The following is a 17742-nucleotide window of genomic DNA, read 5'->3' as shown; positions in this document are numbered from 1 at the left end:
GCTCTGTGTTGCTGTTGGCAACATCTATGCCCTCCCCATCCCTATTCACATGTGTACCTCTACTGTAACACAATTACATCACTAAGCCTGTTAGTTTGAAAAGGGAATTTAATTCACTTAAAACTTGTAAATTTTTGTGTAGGGGCTCCATTCGTTTGACTCCGGATTGTAGACTTCAACCGTGTTCAAGAATTCATTGCCATCAAACCCCCCAACGGCATAGATAGTGTTTGCCACCGTGGTGATGCCAGCGTTGCTCCTGGGAGTCGTCATGCTGCCCATCATCTTCCACTCGTTCCTCGCGGGGTCGTACATCTCCACGCAGCTCACCGCATGCGAGCCATCAAAGCCTCCGCCAACAAAGAGCTTTCCTATCAAAAGGAAACAAAGTGAATGTTTCTCTGCCGAGAACCAGCTGCGTTGCCAAAAGCAGCCGCCTTTCTGGGGAGGCAAACTCAGCCAAAACGAACCTTTGCCTTGTTCAAGGGCTGCGGTTACAGTATTGACCTGCTTTGGGTCTCTTGCTCATTAGAACCCACTGAAGCTATTTCAGAGTAAATGCAAAGTCCAAATTCAAACAGATGCAGTTGTTGAAGCTGCACGGTGATGTTTTTAAAAGAAAGAGGTGGGGACAAACGCCCCAAAACAGAGGGTTTTTTTGTTTTTCTGGTTACAGTTTTTAGTTAAATTGGGAGACACAGCCAGGTTCTCACTGTGTTGTTTCCTCCCTAAGCAGGAACACAGCTTTGTGTTCTACTTGCATCGCAGCTTAACATGGAAAATTCACCAAGCACAAGAGGTCACTTAAGCCTGCAGAAGCCTACCGTCACGAACAGCCACTCCGGCTCCGCGTCGAGCCACGTTCATGGGCGCTATCAGCGTCCAAGTGTTGTTCTCCGGATTGTACCGCTCCACGCTGTTCAGGCAGTTCCACGACTCTGCTCCTCCGATGATGTACAAATACCCCCCCAGCTCACACACGGCCGACTGGTGTCTCCCTGCAACCAAATGCCGGGAGTTACAGCCCAGCACAGAAGTCCTGCACTAACACTATGCCATAGCAACCGAAATTCAAACAGCTTTTAGTTTGGTTTTAAACCTGCAGTTTTGCAATCACCCTTTTCCCCCTCCCTCCCAAACTGCACAGCAAACTTACGGATATTAAGGGGGGCACAGCTCGTCCAAGATTTTGTTACAGGATCAAACACATCACAGTTCTTAAGTCCCTTTTGGCCATAAGGATCTGAACCACCAACAATGTACAGTTTTCCATTCAGGGCACATACTCCTGTTCATATAGGAAAGAACAGTAAGCAAGCTAATAAAAGAATGAATTTTAAAAAACCCAACAGTCGATCACACGCAGATGCGTTACCTGCATTGCAGCGATTGGTTCTCAGCTCTGGCACTGGAGTCCAGTCATCTATCTCTGGCTCATACATTTCTCCACAGCTCAAGTCATCCGAGTGACCGTTTGACCCACCCACAACATACAGCTGCCCCTAAACGGATAAAATAGATACCTGCTTCACATATGAGCACACAACAATCCAAATCATTAGCACTTTAGTAACAGCGTAACTATAATTCAGCAACTTCTATTAACCCTTTTGTAAAGTTTGCGCTATTTGTCCCACTACATTTACACAATCTCACATTCCATCTGATCTCCACCCACCACACACCATTAGAACTGCCATCTGGAACCGAGCTCTGGGTGTTCTCATCGGTGCAATGAAAGTCCAAGTGTCCTTTTGCGGATCGTAGCATTCCACTGTGCGCAAACATTCCTCTCTGTTATATCCCCCTAAAAGCAGAAGGTTAGAGGATATCACATTTCCAAAGACCAAGTGCTTTGACGTTGAAGAACACCGACTCAAATAGTGAGCGTACGGAGTTAAAAAGCCACTGTCCCCCACCCCAGCCCCAACTGAGCCAGTTGTTTAAATAAATTGTTACTATTTCTTTTACCTGCAGCGATCAGCTTGCCGTTAAGTTCAGCCGTGCCCAGTCCAGACCGAGCATACTGCATTGGAGACATGGGCTTCTCTATGATGTTGTTCGGTTGAAGCTCGAAGCTCAGACTCTTCAGCAGCCGCGGGGTGCTCGTGGGCGAGCTCTGCGGGCTGTTCCGGCCGTGCAGGAATATCACGCACAGCACACCATCCAGAACAGCAAGACACAGGTAGGTGTTACCTGTTGTCAGGGGAAAAGGAGAGACCACCGATACAATAAAATTTTAGGTGAACAACTAAAGGTGTTCTGATCAGGGTCTTCTGATTAGGCTTCTCTCCTTAAAAGTGTGAAAATTTGATTTTTTTCTGGTTGCTGGTTCCCAGTGTTAGCCTAGTTACTGAAAAATACGCGGTTTAGATTATTAATATAGCGCTCAAAGGACGTAAGACAGCAATCTGAAAATGTGCTAGGAGACAACCTCCACGCACACAGGCTGCAAACAGCTCTGTTAATTGATCAGAGATTGCCTATCTCCTTCGGACTTTCTGGGTGAATTACACACACCATGGGATCTGGGATGGCCCCGTCCATAAGAAATCACGATGTAGGTGATCCCAGTTTGGCCTCAGTTACGTTAGAAACATCCCAATAGTTACTGGGCAAATTATGCGTTTTTTATCATCAGTAAGAAAAAGCACTTCTGCATTTCTTACAGATGGTGAAGGAAATCCCCAGGGAGTAGGAGGTGGTAGGCACACAATTAACCAGATGCATCGTTTAGACAAACCCTGCTGCAGTTACTCACTTGAGGTTTTCTCTGAAGCAATGATTTTCCATTCGTGTTTAGGACTCTGAACAGTAGCATTTGGAGAAAGACTTCCACAGGAGCTGCTACTGATCTGCTTGTGATCATTCTCACGTGGTGGCTTCTTCTGCAAAATCAAAAGGCAGCTACAGAAACCTAGCCAGAGACTACACCTCCTTCTACCTTTGCTCCTCTGAGCTAATACGTAACTATTCAAGAGAACACTTCACCTACCACCTCCGCAGAGCATCATTTATAGCACACCTCAATTTTCAACAGAACATCTTGCCTACTCAGCAACAGTGGCCAAAAGCCACCCTACATCTCATCTCGCTGGTCATTTCATCCCATGACGGCACCTTTATACTGCTGGTGTCTGACTAGAAAGCAGTTACAATTAGAAGCGAGTACGCGTTACTGGCAGGATTTTCAGATGTAAGGAAAAACCTCCATCCATTTGGAGAGAGCGGATCTACAAACTAGAAGCCTCCCTCACAAGGTCTGCTGCTGGAACTGGAGTTAATTATATAACGCTATTTGGAAGTGAATTAAGTATTCTCTTCGTTCCCTTAAGACAAATTAATTTCGCCTCACTTCCTCTCTGTGCTCAGATTAGCTGTTTCTTGGATTTTACTCCCTTGATACTTCCCACTAGCAGGAGATTTCTGCTTTCTTTTCTTCTTCAATTAAACTTACGTTATTTTGCTCAATTAAGAAAACCCCCAAAATTTCCCATTTCAGATTACACTGAAATTGGTTGGGCCGTTCAGGCTTTTTCTGAATCCTAAGAACCAAACACAGAAAGTTAACCTTCTCTCTACTCCATTTAGCAGCAACATTTACGACCACAGCACCGAGTCTGCAATGCTCCCACAGTTCCCCAGAGTCCCATCTCTATGGAAACTGTCATCAGGCTTCTGAAACACATCATCTAACTCAGGAACACCCTCACGCAGAAGAGTTTGACAGCTCTACTCAGCTCACCATGAAAACCAATTCATTTGCAGATAGCATTTTTGTTACTTCTGAACCTTCATCCAATTAAGAGCTAATTCTGTTATCCTTAAGTTACCTAGACAGTCACAGAAATTACAAACTTTTGTAATACAAAAATGGAAAAGTTACAATTTTTCCAGAACAGTCATCTATGGTTTTCTGGTGTTAATTCTCTCAGCTGTTTAGAATTTCTAGAGTTGGCAATTCTTATCGTCAGAAAGGATTTAAAAAAAAAAAAAAGTTGAGAACTCTTGGCTTCATTTCTAAAAAAATGAACACTCTGAACATTCACCTCTCAGCTTCTAAGTATTACAAGTAGTTGGAAATTATATCTGGCTAGAACTAAAAACATAAATAAAAATCATCACCTCAAAAAGCAACAGACTGATTTGTACAGTCAGACCATCGGCCATCTCTAGGTCAGAGGTTACCTACTGCTGGTTCTTTAAAAATCTCTTGCACGTTACCAGTGCAGCTGAACAAAAGAAATGGACGCTGGCAGCTGAAGGATCAGAACTTATGTCTGGAATCTTTTTCTGTGCCAAAATTTAGCAGACACATAAGCCATTCTCCACTGTAAGCCAAGCAGTGCGTGATTCTTTACAGTCTCTTGAGTATCTCTACAAAGCCACACCTGATTTGCTATAGGCAGTTGCTTTTCTACCTCTGTCTTCTAACAGCCTAAGATTTATTTTCAAGTCAAACCTAGAGCACCCCATTCTGCACATGCTCAGTCTGCCAAAAAAACAGAAGCAGAGACTAAATCATCACCTCCAGCAGTTTTGAGAAAGATACTTTCTCATCACGTATTTCTCCATTAAAGCTACTGCTGCTTTCTCTGCTGCAGTACAGAAGACTTCAGGTGTGCTGTAAACTGCTCCAGTCTATCCAGGGTTACCTCAGACTGTCTGCAATTTGTACCTGCACAAACTGAATGTGGTCATCATCACTGCCATACACCTCAGCCTGTCCATCTAGCAGATTTCCATCAAGCAGCTTGTGATCAGCTGAGTAGTACAGCGTTTGAACCTGCAAAAACAACAACAGAATACCATGTGGCTACTGTCTCCAGTGCTCCTCAGCTACAGGCAGATTACAAAAGGCAGTCGCCAGCATACTTCTCGTCATCTCATCTCAATCTAGCAGAATGCAAAACTAAAAGGAAGCAGATGTCATGGTGGCAATCTTCAACACTGGAGGAAGGCTCCTTACTTTCTCAGCTTGAGAGAAATCTTCGTTTTCCAAGGACTTCTACTGTTTTTCCAGCACAGAAACATTAGACAAGCAAGATGCACATTAATTTCCAGAATTACACAAATTCACAATCTCATGCAAGCACTTTCGTTATCCCCGCAAACAAGCTTTCCGCTTTGAAAAACACACATATTTATCTCGATCAAAAAAAGTTAAAGAGGAGCCAACAGTGGACTGTAAGAGTTTGGGGATGAGGGAAGACAACACAAATTTATGTTCTGGAGGAAACTGTTGTCCACAACTAAGCATCAGATGCAACCGTTTCGGTGAAATGCATCTGAATTTCAACATGATCAAAAGGTTTAAAATGAGTTTTTCCAAGAAGAAATATACACTTGAGAATATATGACAGTATCAACATATACTTTCACCTATACAAGTGTTGCTGAATATATATTGCGCTTGTAATAACAACCTGGGAAAATTTTGATGTTTCACGGGTTTTTGTGTCCATTTTCTCTAGCCAATTAAAAATTTAGATTCCCCGCTCCTTTTTCTATGAAAAACTGCCCAGGCTACATCTACTATTAGTATTCATGAGTAAAGCCATTTAATAACACACAACTTAAAAGAATGTATCCTGTAAAGGAGTAAGTAAACACCATTAAATCATCATCATCGTTCTCTGCCCACAGCGGATTTTCTTAGGAGAACTGGGGCAGGACTGCTGCTTCTGTACGTGTCAATACACTTGAGGTTTCTTCTTGGTTCTTCAGCCTTGGTATCCTAGTTTTGTTAATAAACCTATGGGGAGATAAATCAACGGGGAGGAACAACCATTAGAAGCTTTTACCTACTTCGCATTTACAAGCAAAACCTGCAAAGGAAAACATCAAGAATCTACAGCAAGTTTCAGTACCACCTCCCCAATTCTAAAGCAAGATACATGCCACTCTGAGGTTACTGTACAGCACATAGTGAGCAAAAAAGGAAAGCAGAAGACCAGACTGAACAGTTCATTCAGCTCACCTGAACACCCCCCCAGTTTCACAGCTTAGGGGTACCTACAGCAAAATTTAAATTCTTTAGGGTCATAGTTAAAAAAGTGAAAAAATAAAAAAATTAAAAGAAAAAGGGATCATCCTTCATATCGACTTTTTTTTTTTTTAAAAAAGATGTTTAATCCCATTTTATTAAAGACTAACCTCTTCCATTAGATCTTCCAGGCTGTCTCCATTCTCCCAGATGCTGCGCTGTACCCAGTTGATTACCTTTGTGTACAATTTGCCATTGCTAGGTAGGCCAACATTGTCTTCCAGCATTACTTCAAGCTTGAATTAGAAAAGGAAAGGATTATTTACTGTACAGGTATTATCCTTGTATTTGTGGCATACTCTACGTAGAGCTAGAAAACCCCATCTACGAGGAGCTTCCAGCCTATGCCACTGAAACTAGGAAGCACACTCAAGTACAACTGCAGTTATCTTTTACGCTTAGAAAGGCTGAGAGGATGTATTCTCTACAGTTAAAGGTTCACAGTAGTACGAACATTACACAGCTCCAGAATTTTCACATTGCTGGTAAAGTTCAGTACGCCAAGTCTTCCTACTCCCAAAAAGCAAGCCATAATAGTTGCTCCTTGGGTTGCTTTTTGGAAATTGCATACCAGAAGGAAGCCTACAAAGTTAAGCTAACCTTTAACCGTGGAAGTTTCAGAAATTCTTCCTGTTCTGAAATCCGTAAAAGATGTTCCTGAATGTAGCCATCAATCTTGTTCAACAAACGCGCGTCTCCCATACAACTTGCAAAGTTCCGGTAAGAGATACAGCTCTGAACATCCATCTTGGAGAGCAAGTAATCACCACAAACCTTTTAAGAAAAAAAGGCTGCATCTTAGTTTACAAGTAGACAAGGTTTTAACATGTTTGAATTATCCACCCCAACATACAGTAACAGCTGTTTTCTAACTGCAGAATAGTGACTGCCAGTTGTCATCCCTCCGATAGAGCTGTAAATGAAATGTTGCCTTCCAGAGGAATATGCATATATTAAAAGAGAAAAGCCATATATTCAAAAGCTACTCACATATGCATTGACCCCACGCTTTTCTACTGAACAGCTATTCAAAACCGCTTATCTGCAGTCAAGTGAAGGTAAGAATCCCAAGAGTAAGTATTTCTGAAGTCAAGCTCTACCAAACTTATGTTCAGGAGCGTGTCGATTACTCTTTTTTCACATATCACTGCCACAGATTTACAGGCTTAGTTATGCTCCCAATGCAACTAAGCAAACCGCCGCTTCCATGAAGCTGAAGGTAAGTAACCAGCTACGATTCGGAAGCCATTTTGCTTATACGGGTGCACAAATAGAAAACTTTAATTCAGAGAACCATTCAGCACAAAGATAACGCAAATGGAAACGATACACATTGATGTCATTCAAGTCAATACAATGCTAACGAACAGCTAAAGAAGCTTTAAAGAAGCTTATCCGCTGAGCACTTTTTCCACAGAATAATCTTTTTTTTGTCTCATTAACACCAAAAAGCATAATGCTGTCAGCCTGAGAAAGCAGAGCGGACTTCTGGAAGAGCTGAAAACTGTACCTGCTTAACTCTCTCCATCTTCAACTTCTTTGCTGCAGAGTATACATCTTTCACCAGTTCTTTATCAGCTTTTAACCTATTAAAGAAAGAAATTTATCTTCATTATTCTAATTTTTTAAATTAAAATCTACTGTCTCTAATTTCTGTGAAAACTACTTACTGAGCAGTATAGGCATAATTCAACAGAACTTCAACAGCTTCTGGATTGAGATCATCAAATTTAACATGGGAAATTCCATGAGAATCACTATCACTATTGAAGATTTCAAACAGGTAGGGACTGCAGCAAGCTAGCACGGCTCGGTGCGCCAACATCTCATGTCCACATACCTTTATTTAAAACACAAATAAGAAACCCACATGCTGGTAAGAATTTTTGAAAGTACATTTGTATTATAATAGTATAAAGGCCTATCCAAGTGAATGTCACAGTTCAAATCAATTTTTCAAATCAATCCAGTCTCCAATTTAGGTCAGCACACAGTGTAACAAAAAACCCACCACATTCAACGATCATACTCAGACAGAAAAAAGTTACCTGGAGACGGACATCACAGAACTGACCACTTTTACGTAAGGCATTTAGTTTGGCAACAGATGACTCGATGAAGTTTTCATCTTCAAACATCAAATACCCATTAGGAATCATTTTGGTGTTGGTCTGGCTGAAAACAGAATGTATTAATTTTAGAGATAAAACATTTTGCTTCAGTATAGAAGTACTATTACACTACTTGCAAACAAACATTCATGGGGAATTTAAAAAAAAAAACCCATCTCAAAAAAAAGCCTAGAAAAAGACTACTAAACATTACTAGTACACGTTGACAACAATCCTTTGGATTCACCGGATTAATGATTTTCAGAGATTGAGGCCACAACTTTTAACTTACCTCCATCACTTCAGTAGGTACCAACTCCACAACTACGTGCTGAACCTGTGCTACCTCCGTGGGAACAAGTTGGAAACCACTGGATTACACAAGAAGCTTTACTCCCCTCTATAAAGATCAGATTTAGTAGATTCATTGCTATTTTCTGCTCACTGTTTAAAATTTGTCATAGTGGTCAGCTTCATTTTTTGCACAGAGCTGACAACCAGCTACATTGAAAAGTAAGAACTGAGAATTTAAAGTAATAGTGAAGTAAAAGAATAACTATTGAATTTTTTTTTAATTTAATTTTATGAGTAATGACTTAATTAAATATTTTAGAGTAGCTGGAAGTCATGAGAGAACATTAGCACCAAAGAAACAGACACAATTAAATATATTCTGAACAACAACCATCACAAAGCTAAAACAACCTCCCCTGAAGATCTTACCCATATACAAACATATCACCTCAGTAAATTGGGCCAAGACTAGAAAAATAACTTCAGGAAACTAACTTTTGAATTTGGATGCTATTTTATAGATCATTTAATTGATTCTTTTATTAGCTAAGCACTTTTAGGAAAAGTCCACTTTACAAATAGGAAGCTAATTAAGAATACTAAAATAACCCTGAGGTGACCTAACGAATATATATGAAATCTGTAAGTTTGAGCTGTGAACATGTGAAAAAAGTATACTTTACTCAACAATTTTAGAAGAAAGAATATGTGGGATGCTACTAACATTACCAGCAACAATTTACGTTTCTATCTGAAGCTTAAGAAAATTCTGAAGATCAGACTAAACAACAAAACCTCCAAAACAGGAAAAGTGGACAGCAAAAATCAGTAACAAAAACACCAAGCCCCACACAAAATAATTCTAGTATTAGTCTGCTTATTTTAAATTCACTTACTACTGGAAAGCATTTGACCCCAGACTAGGAAGAATAATCTTACTTACAAAGATTATTATCCATTTGTATATACTTTCACATGCTGTATTTTATTAAAAAAAAAAAAAAAAAAGGCAGCAAGGTCGCAAAGTCGCAGAATTTCAGCAAAAGCATTAACTATTGTATACGCGGCTAACAGTATTAACTTACCTAGCAAATATATTACTGTAAATTTTTCACTGGGAGATCTTAAAATAATTCAATGGTATCACCGTGTTAAAACAGAGCACTTCCGTTTCAGTATCTTCTGACAGGGAAGATGTTTGTTGAAATTGAAAAGCAGATCTGTCTTTGCAGCTGCAATATGGATTCCAAAACTATCAGGCTTGAAGGTGATGTAATAAAGTCCTTAAGAGCTATAGACATGAATTTCTTCTGTGATAATCATGCGTCATAACCTGCAATAGAGAAGAAGTTATCAAGTAAGGACGACAGGTACTACCACGTATTTCAGATGAAACTTTAATAGTGTTTTAAAGTAGAAGTTCCTGACCCAAACAAACAACTTTTTCTTCACAAAAAAAATCCCAACACCCAGCTTGAAAAATCCCATATCGACACCAGTACATTCTCGTGCTTAACAGGAGGTCAACCACATCAATTTTGATACCCACAGAGACAAGAAAGTGGCTAAATTAGTGCTTAGAGAGAAAGTTAGAACAGCTGAATCCCATTTTTATACAATTCCTTACCAACTCTAACCTTCAGCACTTCCTACAGCTATATCATCATTGCTTGGTTACACAAGTAGGTAACTCCTAAGTAACACAAGAAGAAATGGCTACATTTTAAAAAAGAAACCAATCCACATGCCTCCTACCTTTTGCTTTTCCTGTACTCATCTACTTATATCCTTCTTCTACTGAATGCCTAAAATGGACTGAAGATGGACTAAGGACATGTCTGAAGCGACCAGGCATGTCTCCGGTACTTTCAAAAAAATTATAAAGTCAGGAATCACTATTTCAATGCTAGCTTTCTTTGATAAAAAGTCTCTTTGCTACCCTGCAAACAGAATCTGTTAGGTTCTGGTCAAGTTCTGCACTGGCAGCACAGACTGGGGTAGCTTTGTTGAGGATAGGCTGTTTATGTCCGGCTTTTTCGGGGAGGAGAGGAGAGGAGGAGCAGCAGAAGCAGGGAGGGCACAGGCAACAAACACCCACTCTGGAACTTTCCATGACCCTGATGCCACCTCAGGAAAACATCGATCACTTCATCCACTTGGGTTCCCCACTGCAGTTCCAAAACTATATTTGTATCTACAGATTAAATGCCACATGGGGAATCAGGTTTCCTAAAAATAGGTGCAGCTCATTTTTCCACATCAAAAGTTAGAAGTCACCTATGTTGTAGGCAAGAGAACCTGGCGACCCGACTGCCTGACCAGCCCTTACACACGGGATCATTTTGGCAGGAACTGAACCTCCCTTGGTCTCCAAGTAAATCAGCAGCTCAAGCGTGAGGCTGATTCTCAAGAGCAGCAGGGGGCATTATCCCACAACGTACCAGCTCCACAGGAACGCTGCTTCCACTCTTAACAGCTTCCTGCCATCCTGAAGACAGGATATTTCAGCCAGCAGATACCCGCATAGAAAGAATTAATGTTAATTAAGTTTGGCTACTACAACAGACACATAAAGAAAGAAACAACTGCTCCAGAGCAGCAGTGGTGTCTGCACGTAATATAGTAGCCGCTGAATGCAGGGAGGACTAGCGGAATAGAACCATGCGGACTACAACATACTTTGCTAGGAAAAAAACTCAAAGATTAAATGTATTTTCTTTTTATAACAGGCAAGTTATGAAACTGAAACTAAGCTCTATTTACCAAATATTATCTAACTAAGCATTTGGAAGTCAACACTTCTCTTGTTGGTACAACTGATAGAACAGTTTCTAACATTTCTAAACATTTCAGTTTCTAAAGCAATCAAAACGTTTCACTTCTCAAAATGGAAACAAACAGTCTGATGTCCACACTTCCCCCAACAATTCACGTCAAGTGAAACATTCTGTTGTTCAAATACACAGAGGTATTATTTCAACACAAGTGTTACAATGAATCAGTTTATAAAATTACAAGAATCTACTGGAAGTTACGCTTCACCAACACTGTCCACGAATGTACAAGAGAATTATCACCAAGGGACCTCTGACTATCATTTCAGATTTTAAACCTTCCATTTCTGTTGTAGGAATTACCCAGACACGATGGCTAGACTTACCTAGCCAAATGCAAAATACAGGAGGCATCTAAAAAAGGAAAGCCAAGGGGGACAAACTCTGAGCTCCGGCGTTGCACTGGACACTCAGTACAGCGTCAGACCACTTTGGTGGAAGGGCTCAGACCGACCCAGGCACCACTCACTTCGGCCCAAGCTGAAAACGACACATTGCACATCAGATGATCCACCTTGCTCACACTGGTTTAAACCAGCTTTTTCTCAACTGCCAGCTCTCTCAAAGAAGTTCTGTTGTTAACTAAGTAGAGGTCAGTAATTAGCAAGGCAAATTAAATGTATATTGCTACCACAGTTCAGACAAACAAGCTACTGGTGTGCTCGCACATCACATTATGCATTCCCCCCAGTCAGTATTCATCAGGATTGCTGTTAATTACCAGTATGGAGTCTTTGGGGGGATTTCAAGTTACACAACAACTATTCAAACAATTCCAACTAAATTCAAGAATCCTCCTCGGTCAGTTTACATCTCTAGGCATGTTTTGTCACGTTCTGCTGTAACAGAAGAACTTTATTTCAAGCGCAGTACTTGCTTACAACCTTCAAGGCCCATAAAGGACATCCAAAACAATTCTGGATTGAAATGGAAGATTTGTCCTTTAAAGTCCTCCTTTGTGCGTGAGGTCAAAACCACATTTCTGCACCTAACAGTACTGTCCAATCTGAATATCTAGGAATTTGAATGTCTTCATTATTGACATAAAATTTCAATACTGTTGTGTGAAAACCACAGCTAATATTACTTCTCAAAGTGGCATTAAATAACAGAAGTATATTCATTACTTTCTGCCTTCTTTTTGGTTTGGTATACTACTGCTAGAACAAAAGTCAAACAATATGCCAAAATTCAATGGAAAGCCAAGAATGATGCATTTTCTGTATTAAAGGTTATAAACAGGTACTTTCAACGGATTTCTTTCTTAAAGTATTTTAAGCATCTAAATAACCTTGTCATTACCTTTTCCCTGCCCTCTTGCTTAAACTGCTTTCTAGCTTACCACATCAAGAACTGTTAGTGCCTTTTTTCCCTCGTTTTCCAGGATTTTTAATTTTTTAAACCAAGTGTGATGTTCACAAATCACTGTCAGACAGGTATAGTACGAAGTCTGATGCCTCTGAAATTACTACCTTTCGAGCCCCATCAAAATGCAATTATTCAAACACATTAAAGCTACAGAACTAGTGTTCCAGAATGGGAACACACACTCCATTTGAGAAAATTCTTACTGGAGAGCAGGCCTACTTCCTGCATTTATTTTTAAACTGAAAGGAAAGAAAAAAAAAAAGAAAGAAAAAAGAGCGCAATATATAAACTCTGGATTTCCACTCTTGTTATAATATTAAAGATTGATACTGGTGTTGAGTCTGGAGGCACCACCTTGAATCAAGAGTGGATGACGTTAGGTGTAATACTGCAGCACACTGAGACAGGCCAGAAGCCACGAAGCATTCACGTGGTGCGCTTCAATGACATGGCTCTGCCCAAGTAGAGGAATGCCAGTACTCAAATGTCTGCCCAGTTGCTTGATTTAAACATAATTATATTCTGATAATTGTGTTTCCTAAACACACAGAGTCATGCACAGACTGAGATTTTCATTTGCTACTTATCTGTACCACTGAACTATGAAAGAGTCATGGCTCATAACACACTCGGAGATAAATTCGCTGCACATAACCAACTTCCAGAAAAGAAATTTCCCCCTTTTAAACTCATCTTTCCATTTCACTGTACATCCATTTAAAGATACATTTAGAAAGACTCACCTAAATAACGATGATACTTCTCATCCTTCACAATACTATCCTCTTATATGCATCTTGCAAATACTACTGAAATATGATTAGCTCAGTTACAAGAGCAAATAAATGTCATCATTAATACACTTTAAATTGTTACTTGTGTTCAGAATTTAGGATCTGTTCATCACAGATGTTTTTAAACAGTTGCTCACTGCAGAAAGTGTCCCAACATTTAGAAAACCTGCCACAAGAGGATTACTGTTGAATTTCTCTGAGATGTAAAAACCGTTATCGTGCCCTATGACCCTCCACTGCAGAGCCACTTCCAGGGGACATATGAGCTATGGTCACAGGTGCGGTACCAAGACAACATGTCCCGGAGACACATACTGAGTCACCTTGCCCATGCACTAACAACACAGGCAGTATTTCATTTTTCCTCCCATCTGAGAGCTCTCATCTTTAGTATAATCCATTGGTACTTTCCATGTACAGTATTTAATTTAAAAAGTAAACAAAGCCCTTGCTTTGTGCCAATTTTGTACAAACTTTTTTTTTGGTCAGATTAAGGTATTACCTCTTCAACTCACAAGTAAAACACTAACTTGTGTTTTACTAACCAACTTGGGGGGAGATATTTTTTAATCTTTTGATTAAAAGTCGATACTTGTTGATATGATAATAGACGCCTGATTGATGCTTGTTGGTACAGTGAAACAAAAAAGGAATTTAGCACCACAGTTGGTGCTTTTTAGTTGCTATGGGCTTTCTGGCTTTCCGCAGCCTTGTTCAGAAGAAATGTAGGTCACACCTACGACTACTCATACCTGTATCAGAAGATAAAACCAGTCGTTCTCAAAAATTTTCTTTCATACATTAGCAATTATTTATGGTAAAAACACACGATCTTTTCATGTCTTAGTTTGCATTTGGAGAGAACATCATGAACCAAGACCTATATCAACATAGTTGCACCACTAAACAGGCTCAACTTCTTTACCTCAGTGATTTAAAATGAGACTCATACAATTTATATCAATTTTGTTTTGCATATTTACTTTTCAGTTGTTTTCTACTAAAGATTTAGTCCCATTGATAACTATGCCTTATAAACAAAATTGTTCTATTTCACTGCAAGTCAACCTCAGCTGTGCTTGTGCGTGTGTGTCCCTGCAACAGCAAGGAGAGAGGGAGAGAATATTTGCTATCACCAGCTAAGAACTGCGGGGAAGGAAAATGTACTGTGGACATTTTCCAAAATCCTTTACACATAGTCCAAGATGTAATACTTGGACTGTCCTCTATAGACAGTAAGCCTACAGAGCTCTTTCAAACACACATTTATGTACGTAGACTTAAAAAATTCATGAGAAGCAGGTTTTATGCTTGAATGTTTTTATGCTCTTTCAACTACAACTCTCAGCTGTAACACACCAGCTGCCCATTTAATACTTGCTCCCCCCACGCTTTTGGTATACTCTCTTTTCTTTTGTGTTTTAGCACTGGTCATTACATCCCCTTTCCATACCGGTTCTGTGTTTCCCCTTCTCCTTTCACACCACGTTACACGTTTTTTGTTGTTGTCATTGTCTTTACATCTCTTTTTCTACCTTCTGCCTCATACACGCTCTCTTAAAATCTTTAATTAATCTTTAATCTTTGAAAGCTCTTCTCTTCCCGCCCCTCCCCCCCCCGGGTTTCTTTTTTCTACTAACATACACTTCCCATAGTTCTTCAAACATTTGCCACACAACCAGCAAACTGATTTTTTGTTTTGTTGGTGTGTCATTGTTGTCTCTCACCCCCCATTCTGGGCTGGTTTTGCCTTTTTTTACCATCTCCCGCTCCTTAAGAATTCAAGTTGAGGGAAACAAAATTAGACCTATTTACAGTAGCTTAAGTACTGTTTCCTAACTGGAAAGTATTCCCTGACTGTTGCATCCTGTGCTCCTAAGGAGTTAGGCTTGTGGCTACAAAATCCGCTTTCTAAAATTAAAACAATCTCACCATCAAAGCACCGCATCCTGCTTGGTTTCTTATATTGTAGATCCCTGAGAGAAGGGAATAAATGGGATGTCTACACACCCATCACTGGAAACAAAAATCATCCTCTTCACAAACCATGACAAACAAGGAGAATGACATGATACTGAATTTCCACTGTTCTAATCATTGCTCAGTCTTGCTATCCATCTCCTTAGTAAATAACTCGAACGCCTCGCCTCTTATTTTGTCAACGTTTTTTCACCCTGCATGAAGCTGCAGCCAATTCAGTTTTTATGTCTATGGGAGTCCTGTGAGTAACAGTGAAGCTGCTGATGTAAAAAGGTATTTTCTACCTTGAAGCAGCTCTGAAAAATTCTGAAAAGCTGATGGAAATCTGGGCACACAGGCAGAAAATATTGTCATTCTCCCTGCCCTCCCCCCCTCCAAATAAAACAAGCCTTCTGGTCGTTCACACTCATCACCTTTCTCCAGAAGCACTAATGCAGACTGACAGACACGGTTTACGCTGTATTATCTCCTATTTCCTAGAACTAGTATAGATGACAGGGAGGGTCGCGACATTGGCAGCCAGCTGTCAGCACATGTTCCTCACCCAGAAACGGCTACTTTCTTCACTCAAAGTCTAAGACTTTTGCGATTCTTCTTCCCACCACACACACTTAGTATAAAGGCTTTAAGAAAGGTGGCACTACGCGGCTGCAGCGTGGCGCCTGGAAAGGCTCGCAGGCAACGCCTGACCTTGGAACAACACCCACCCCCATGGAGAACACCCAATTTTCTGGGCTGGGGGCCACACGACATTGCCTCCCCGCTGCCGAACCCCACCCCCACCCCCCGGCGGCACCCCCGGGGGACGAGGGCCGGCAACCCCGAGGGAAGCCGCCTCAGGCCACGCAGGCCGTTTACACGACTTCGCCCAGACCAGCGTGGCACGGCACTCCCGATATTTGCCCAGCCTTCGAGAAACAGGCCCCAGACAAGCAACAAAAAGCCGCGGAGGCGGCGGGGCTCCTCTTCTTCCAGCCGAGGGCATGGGGCCAGACCGGGCGACGGGCCGGGCCGCCACCGCGGGGCCCGCCTCGGCCGCCCGCGGCCCCGGGCCGCTGACACCCCCCGCGCCAGCGCCGAGCGGGAACAAAGAGCGGCGGAGCCGGCCCGGCCGCCCCCAGCCTCATGGTCGCTGCTCCCCCCGCCGCCACCGCCCTTCCCCTCACAGCCGCGGCGGGCCGTGCGTGAGCCGACCGCCCGGGACGTCCCGCTGAGGCCCCGCCGTACCTGGTGCCTCTCAGCGCAGACGATGCTGTTCATATTGGGAGCCTCCAGGCTGAGGGGGAAGCCGACGCGAAGGCGAAGACGCAGCCCCAGGCCACCGGGAAGAGGGAGCGGAGGGCGCAGGGAGGGCGAGGCGGCGAGGCGAGACGCTGCTGCGCGAGAGAGGGGCGGCAGGAGCGAGCCACAGCGGAGCGGGGTCACAGCGCCGACGGACACGCCGCTGGAGCAAGCGACTCGCACACCGCCTGCGCGGGAGCGGCACTGCGCGCCGTAACCCTCCGACGAGGCGGGCGGGAGGCGGTGCTGAGAAGGCCGGCAGCGCTCCGCCGAGAAACGAGTCCGGCCGCGCCCCTTCCTCCGCGGCCGGGGTAGGTGTGCTGCGGCCCCCGTTCGCCTGCCTGACTGAGGGAGCGGCGGTTGCGGGGCGGGAAAGCCGGCCGGGGCTGGAAGGGCTCGGGGCTGGACACGCAGGCCCGGGAGAGGCCGGGGATGGGCCACTTTTCCGCGAGTGAGCTGCCACCGCATTGTCACCCGTGGGTCTCGGCAGCGAGCCCAGCTGACTCGATAATTCCGTTTTTCAGACCTGGCGTTGCCTTTTTCTCCTCAGCGATGACTTCCTCCCATCGCTGGGATCTGTACTTCAAGGCGTCGTGTCTGCATACGAAGGCAGGTACCCACTTTACCACAAAATACCGTGTTTAATGCTGGAAACTCTCCCCGCCGGCCTGTCCCATGGCTGCCCCCTGGCTCCAGCACCCCCAATCACTCTGGGAAAGGCGTTTTCCCATCTGGATGGGAAACATCCCACACACACTTTTCACAATAAATCCTATCTTGCTAGGCAAAGTAGTTTTAAAACATCGCTGCTGCTAAGTGAGGGGCGTTTGGAGTCTGGTGTGTTTGCATGCGAGATACCGTAATGGGTTGCTGATTCGTGGCTGGGGCCCTGAGTGCTGCTGCAATATCATCATAAATAAAACACGGAGCTGGATGAAGCCTGAGGTTCCTTGCTGGCTTCCTGATTTAAAGCACCAAGGTCACCTGGAAGACAGGGATACACTTCCCCCCTGCCGCTTTCCCCTGATCCCGAG

At 42.7% G+C, this 17742-nt stretch overlaps 1 protein-coding gene across 3 annotated transcripts; it reads right to left on the bottom strand.

Moving 5' to 3' along the window:
* Positions 1-90: 90 nt before the first annotated feature.
* On the bottom strand, positions 91-16881 carry IVNS1ABP (influenza virus NS1A binding protein). Of its 3 annotated transcripts, none has more exons than XM_054213334.1 (15): positions 16655-16881; positions 9537-9784; positions 8095-8217; positions 7717-7886; positions 7557-7632; positions 6647-6820; positions 6157-6282; positions 4679-4786; positions 2762-2888; positions 1972-2196; positions 1686-1807; positions 1376-1502; positions 1157-1288; positions 825-998; positions 91-371 (listed from the first exon to the last, which is right to left on the bottom strand). In XM_054213334.1, exons 3-15 carry the CDS (start codon positions 8203-8205, stop codon positions 118-120), a joined length of 1926 nt encoding a protein of 641 aa, XP_054069309.1. In that variant the 5' UTR covers positions 8206-8217; positions 9537-9784; positions 16655-16881; the 3' UTR covers positions 91-117. The 3 variants fall into 3 exon arrangements, with proteins under 3 accessions (XP_054069309.1, XP_054069307.1, XP_054069308.1); XM_054213332.1 differs by having other exon boundaries at positions 8095-8221; positions 16655-16880; XM_054213333.1 differs by lacking the exon at positions 16655-16881 and adding an exon at positions 10207-10639 and having other exon boundaries at positions 8095-8221.
* Positions 16882-17742: the final 861 nt, after the last annotated feature.

This window comes from Rissa tridactyla, chromosome 8 (assembly GCF_028500815.1).
Source record: "Rissa tridactyla isolate bRisTri1 chromosome 8, bRisTri1.patW.cur.20221130, whole genome shotgun sequence".
NCBI classification, from domain to species: Eukaryota; Metazoa; Chordata; class Aves; order Charadriiformes; family Laridae; genus Rissa; species Rissa tridactyla.
Note: the sequence above shows the minus strand (reverse complement) of the source record. Positions and strands in the feature narration are given on the sequence as shown.

Bases quoted from the DNA above. Each gene is read 5' to 3' on its own strand.
- IVNS1ABP (XM_054213334.1), bottom strand. From the start codon at position 8,205: ATGATTCCTAATGGGTATTTGATGTTTGAAGATGAAAACTTCATCGAG. The intron at 2,197-2,761 runs GTGAGTAACTGC...CCCTGACAACAG, and splicing joins TGCTTCAGAGAAAACCTCAA to GTAACACCTACCTGTGTCTT. The intron at 1,289-1,375 runs GTAACGCATCTG...CTATATGAACAG, and splicing joins AACCAATCGCTGCAATGCAG to GAGTATGTGCCCTGAATGGA.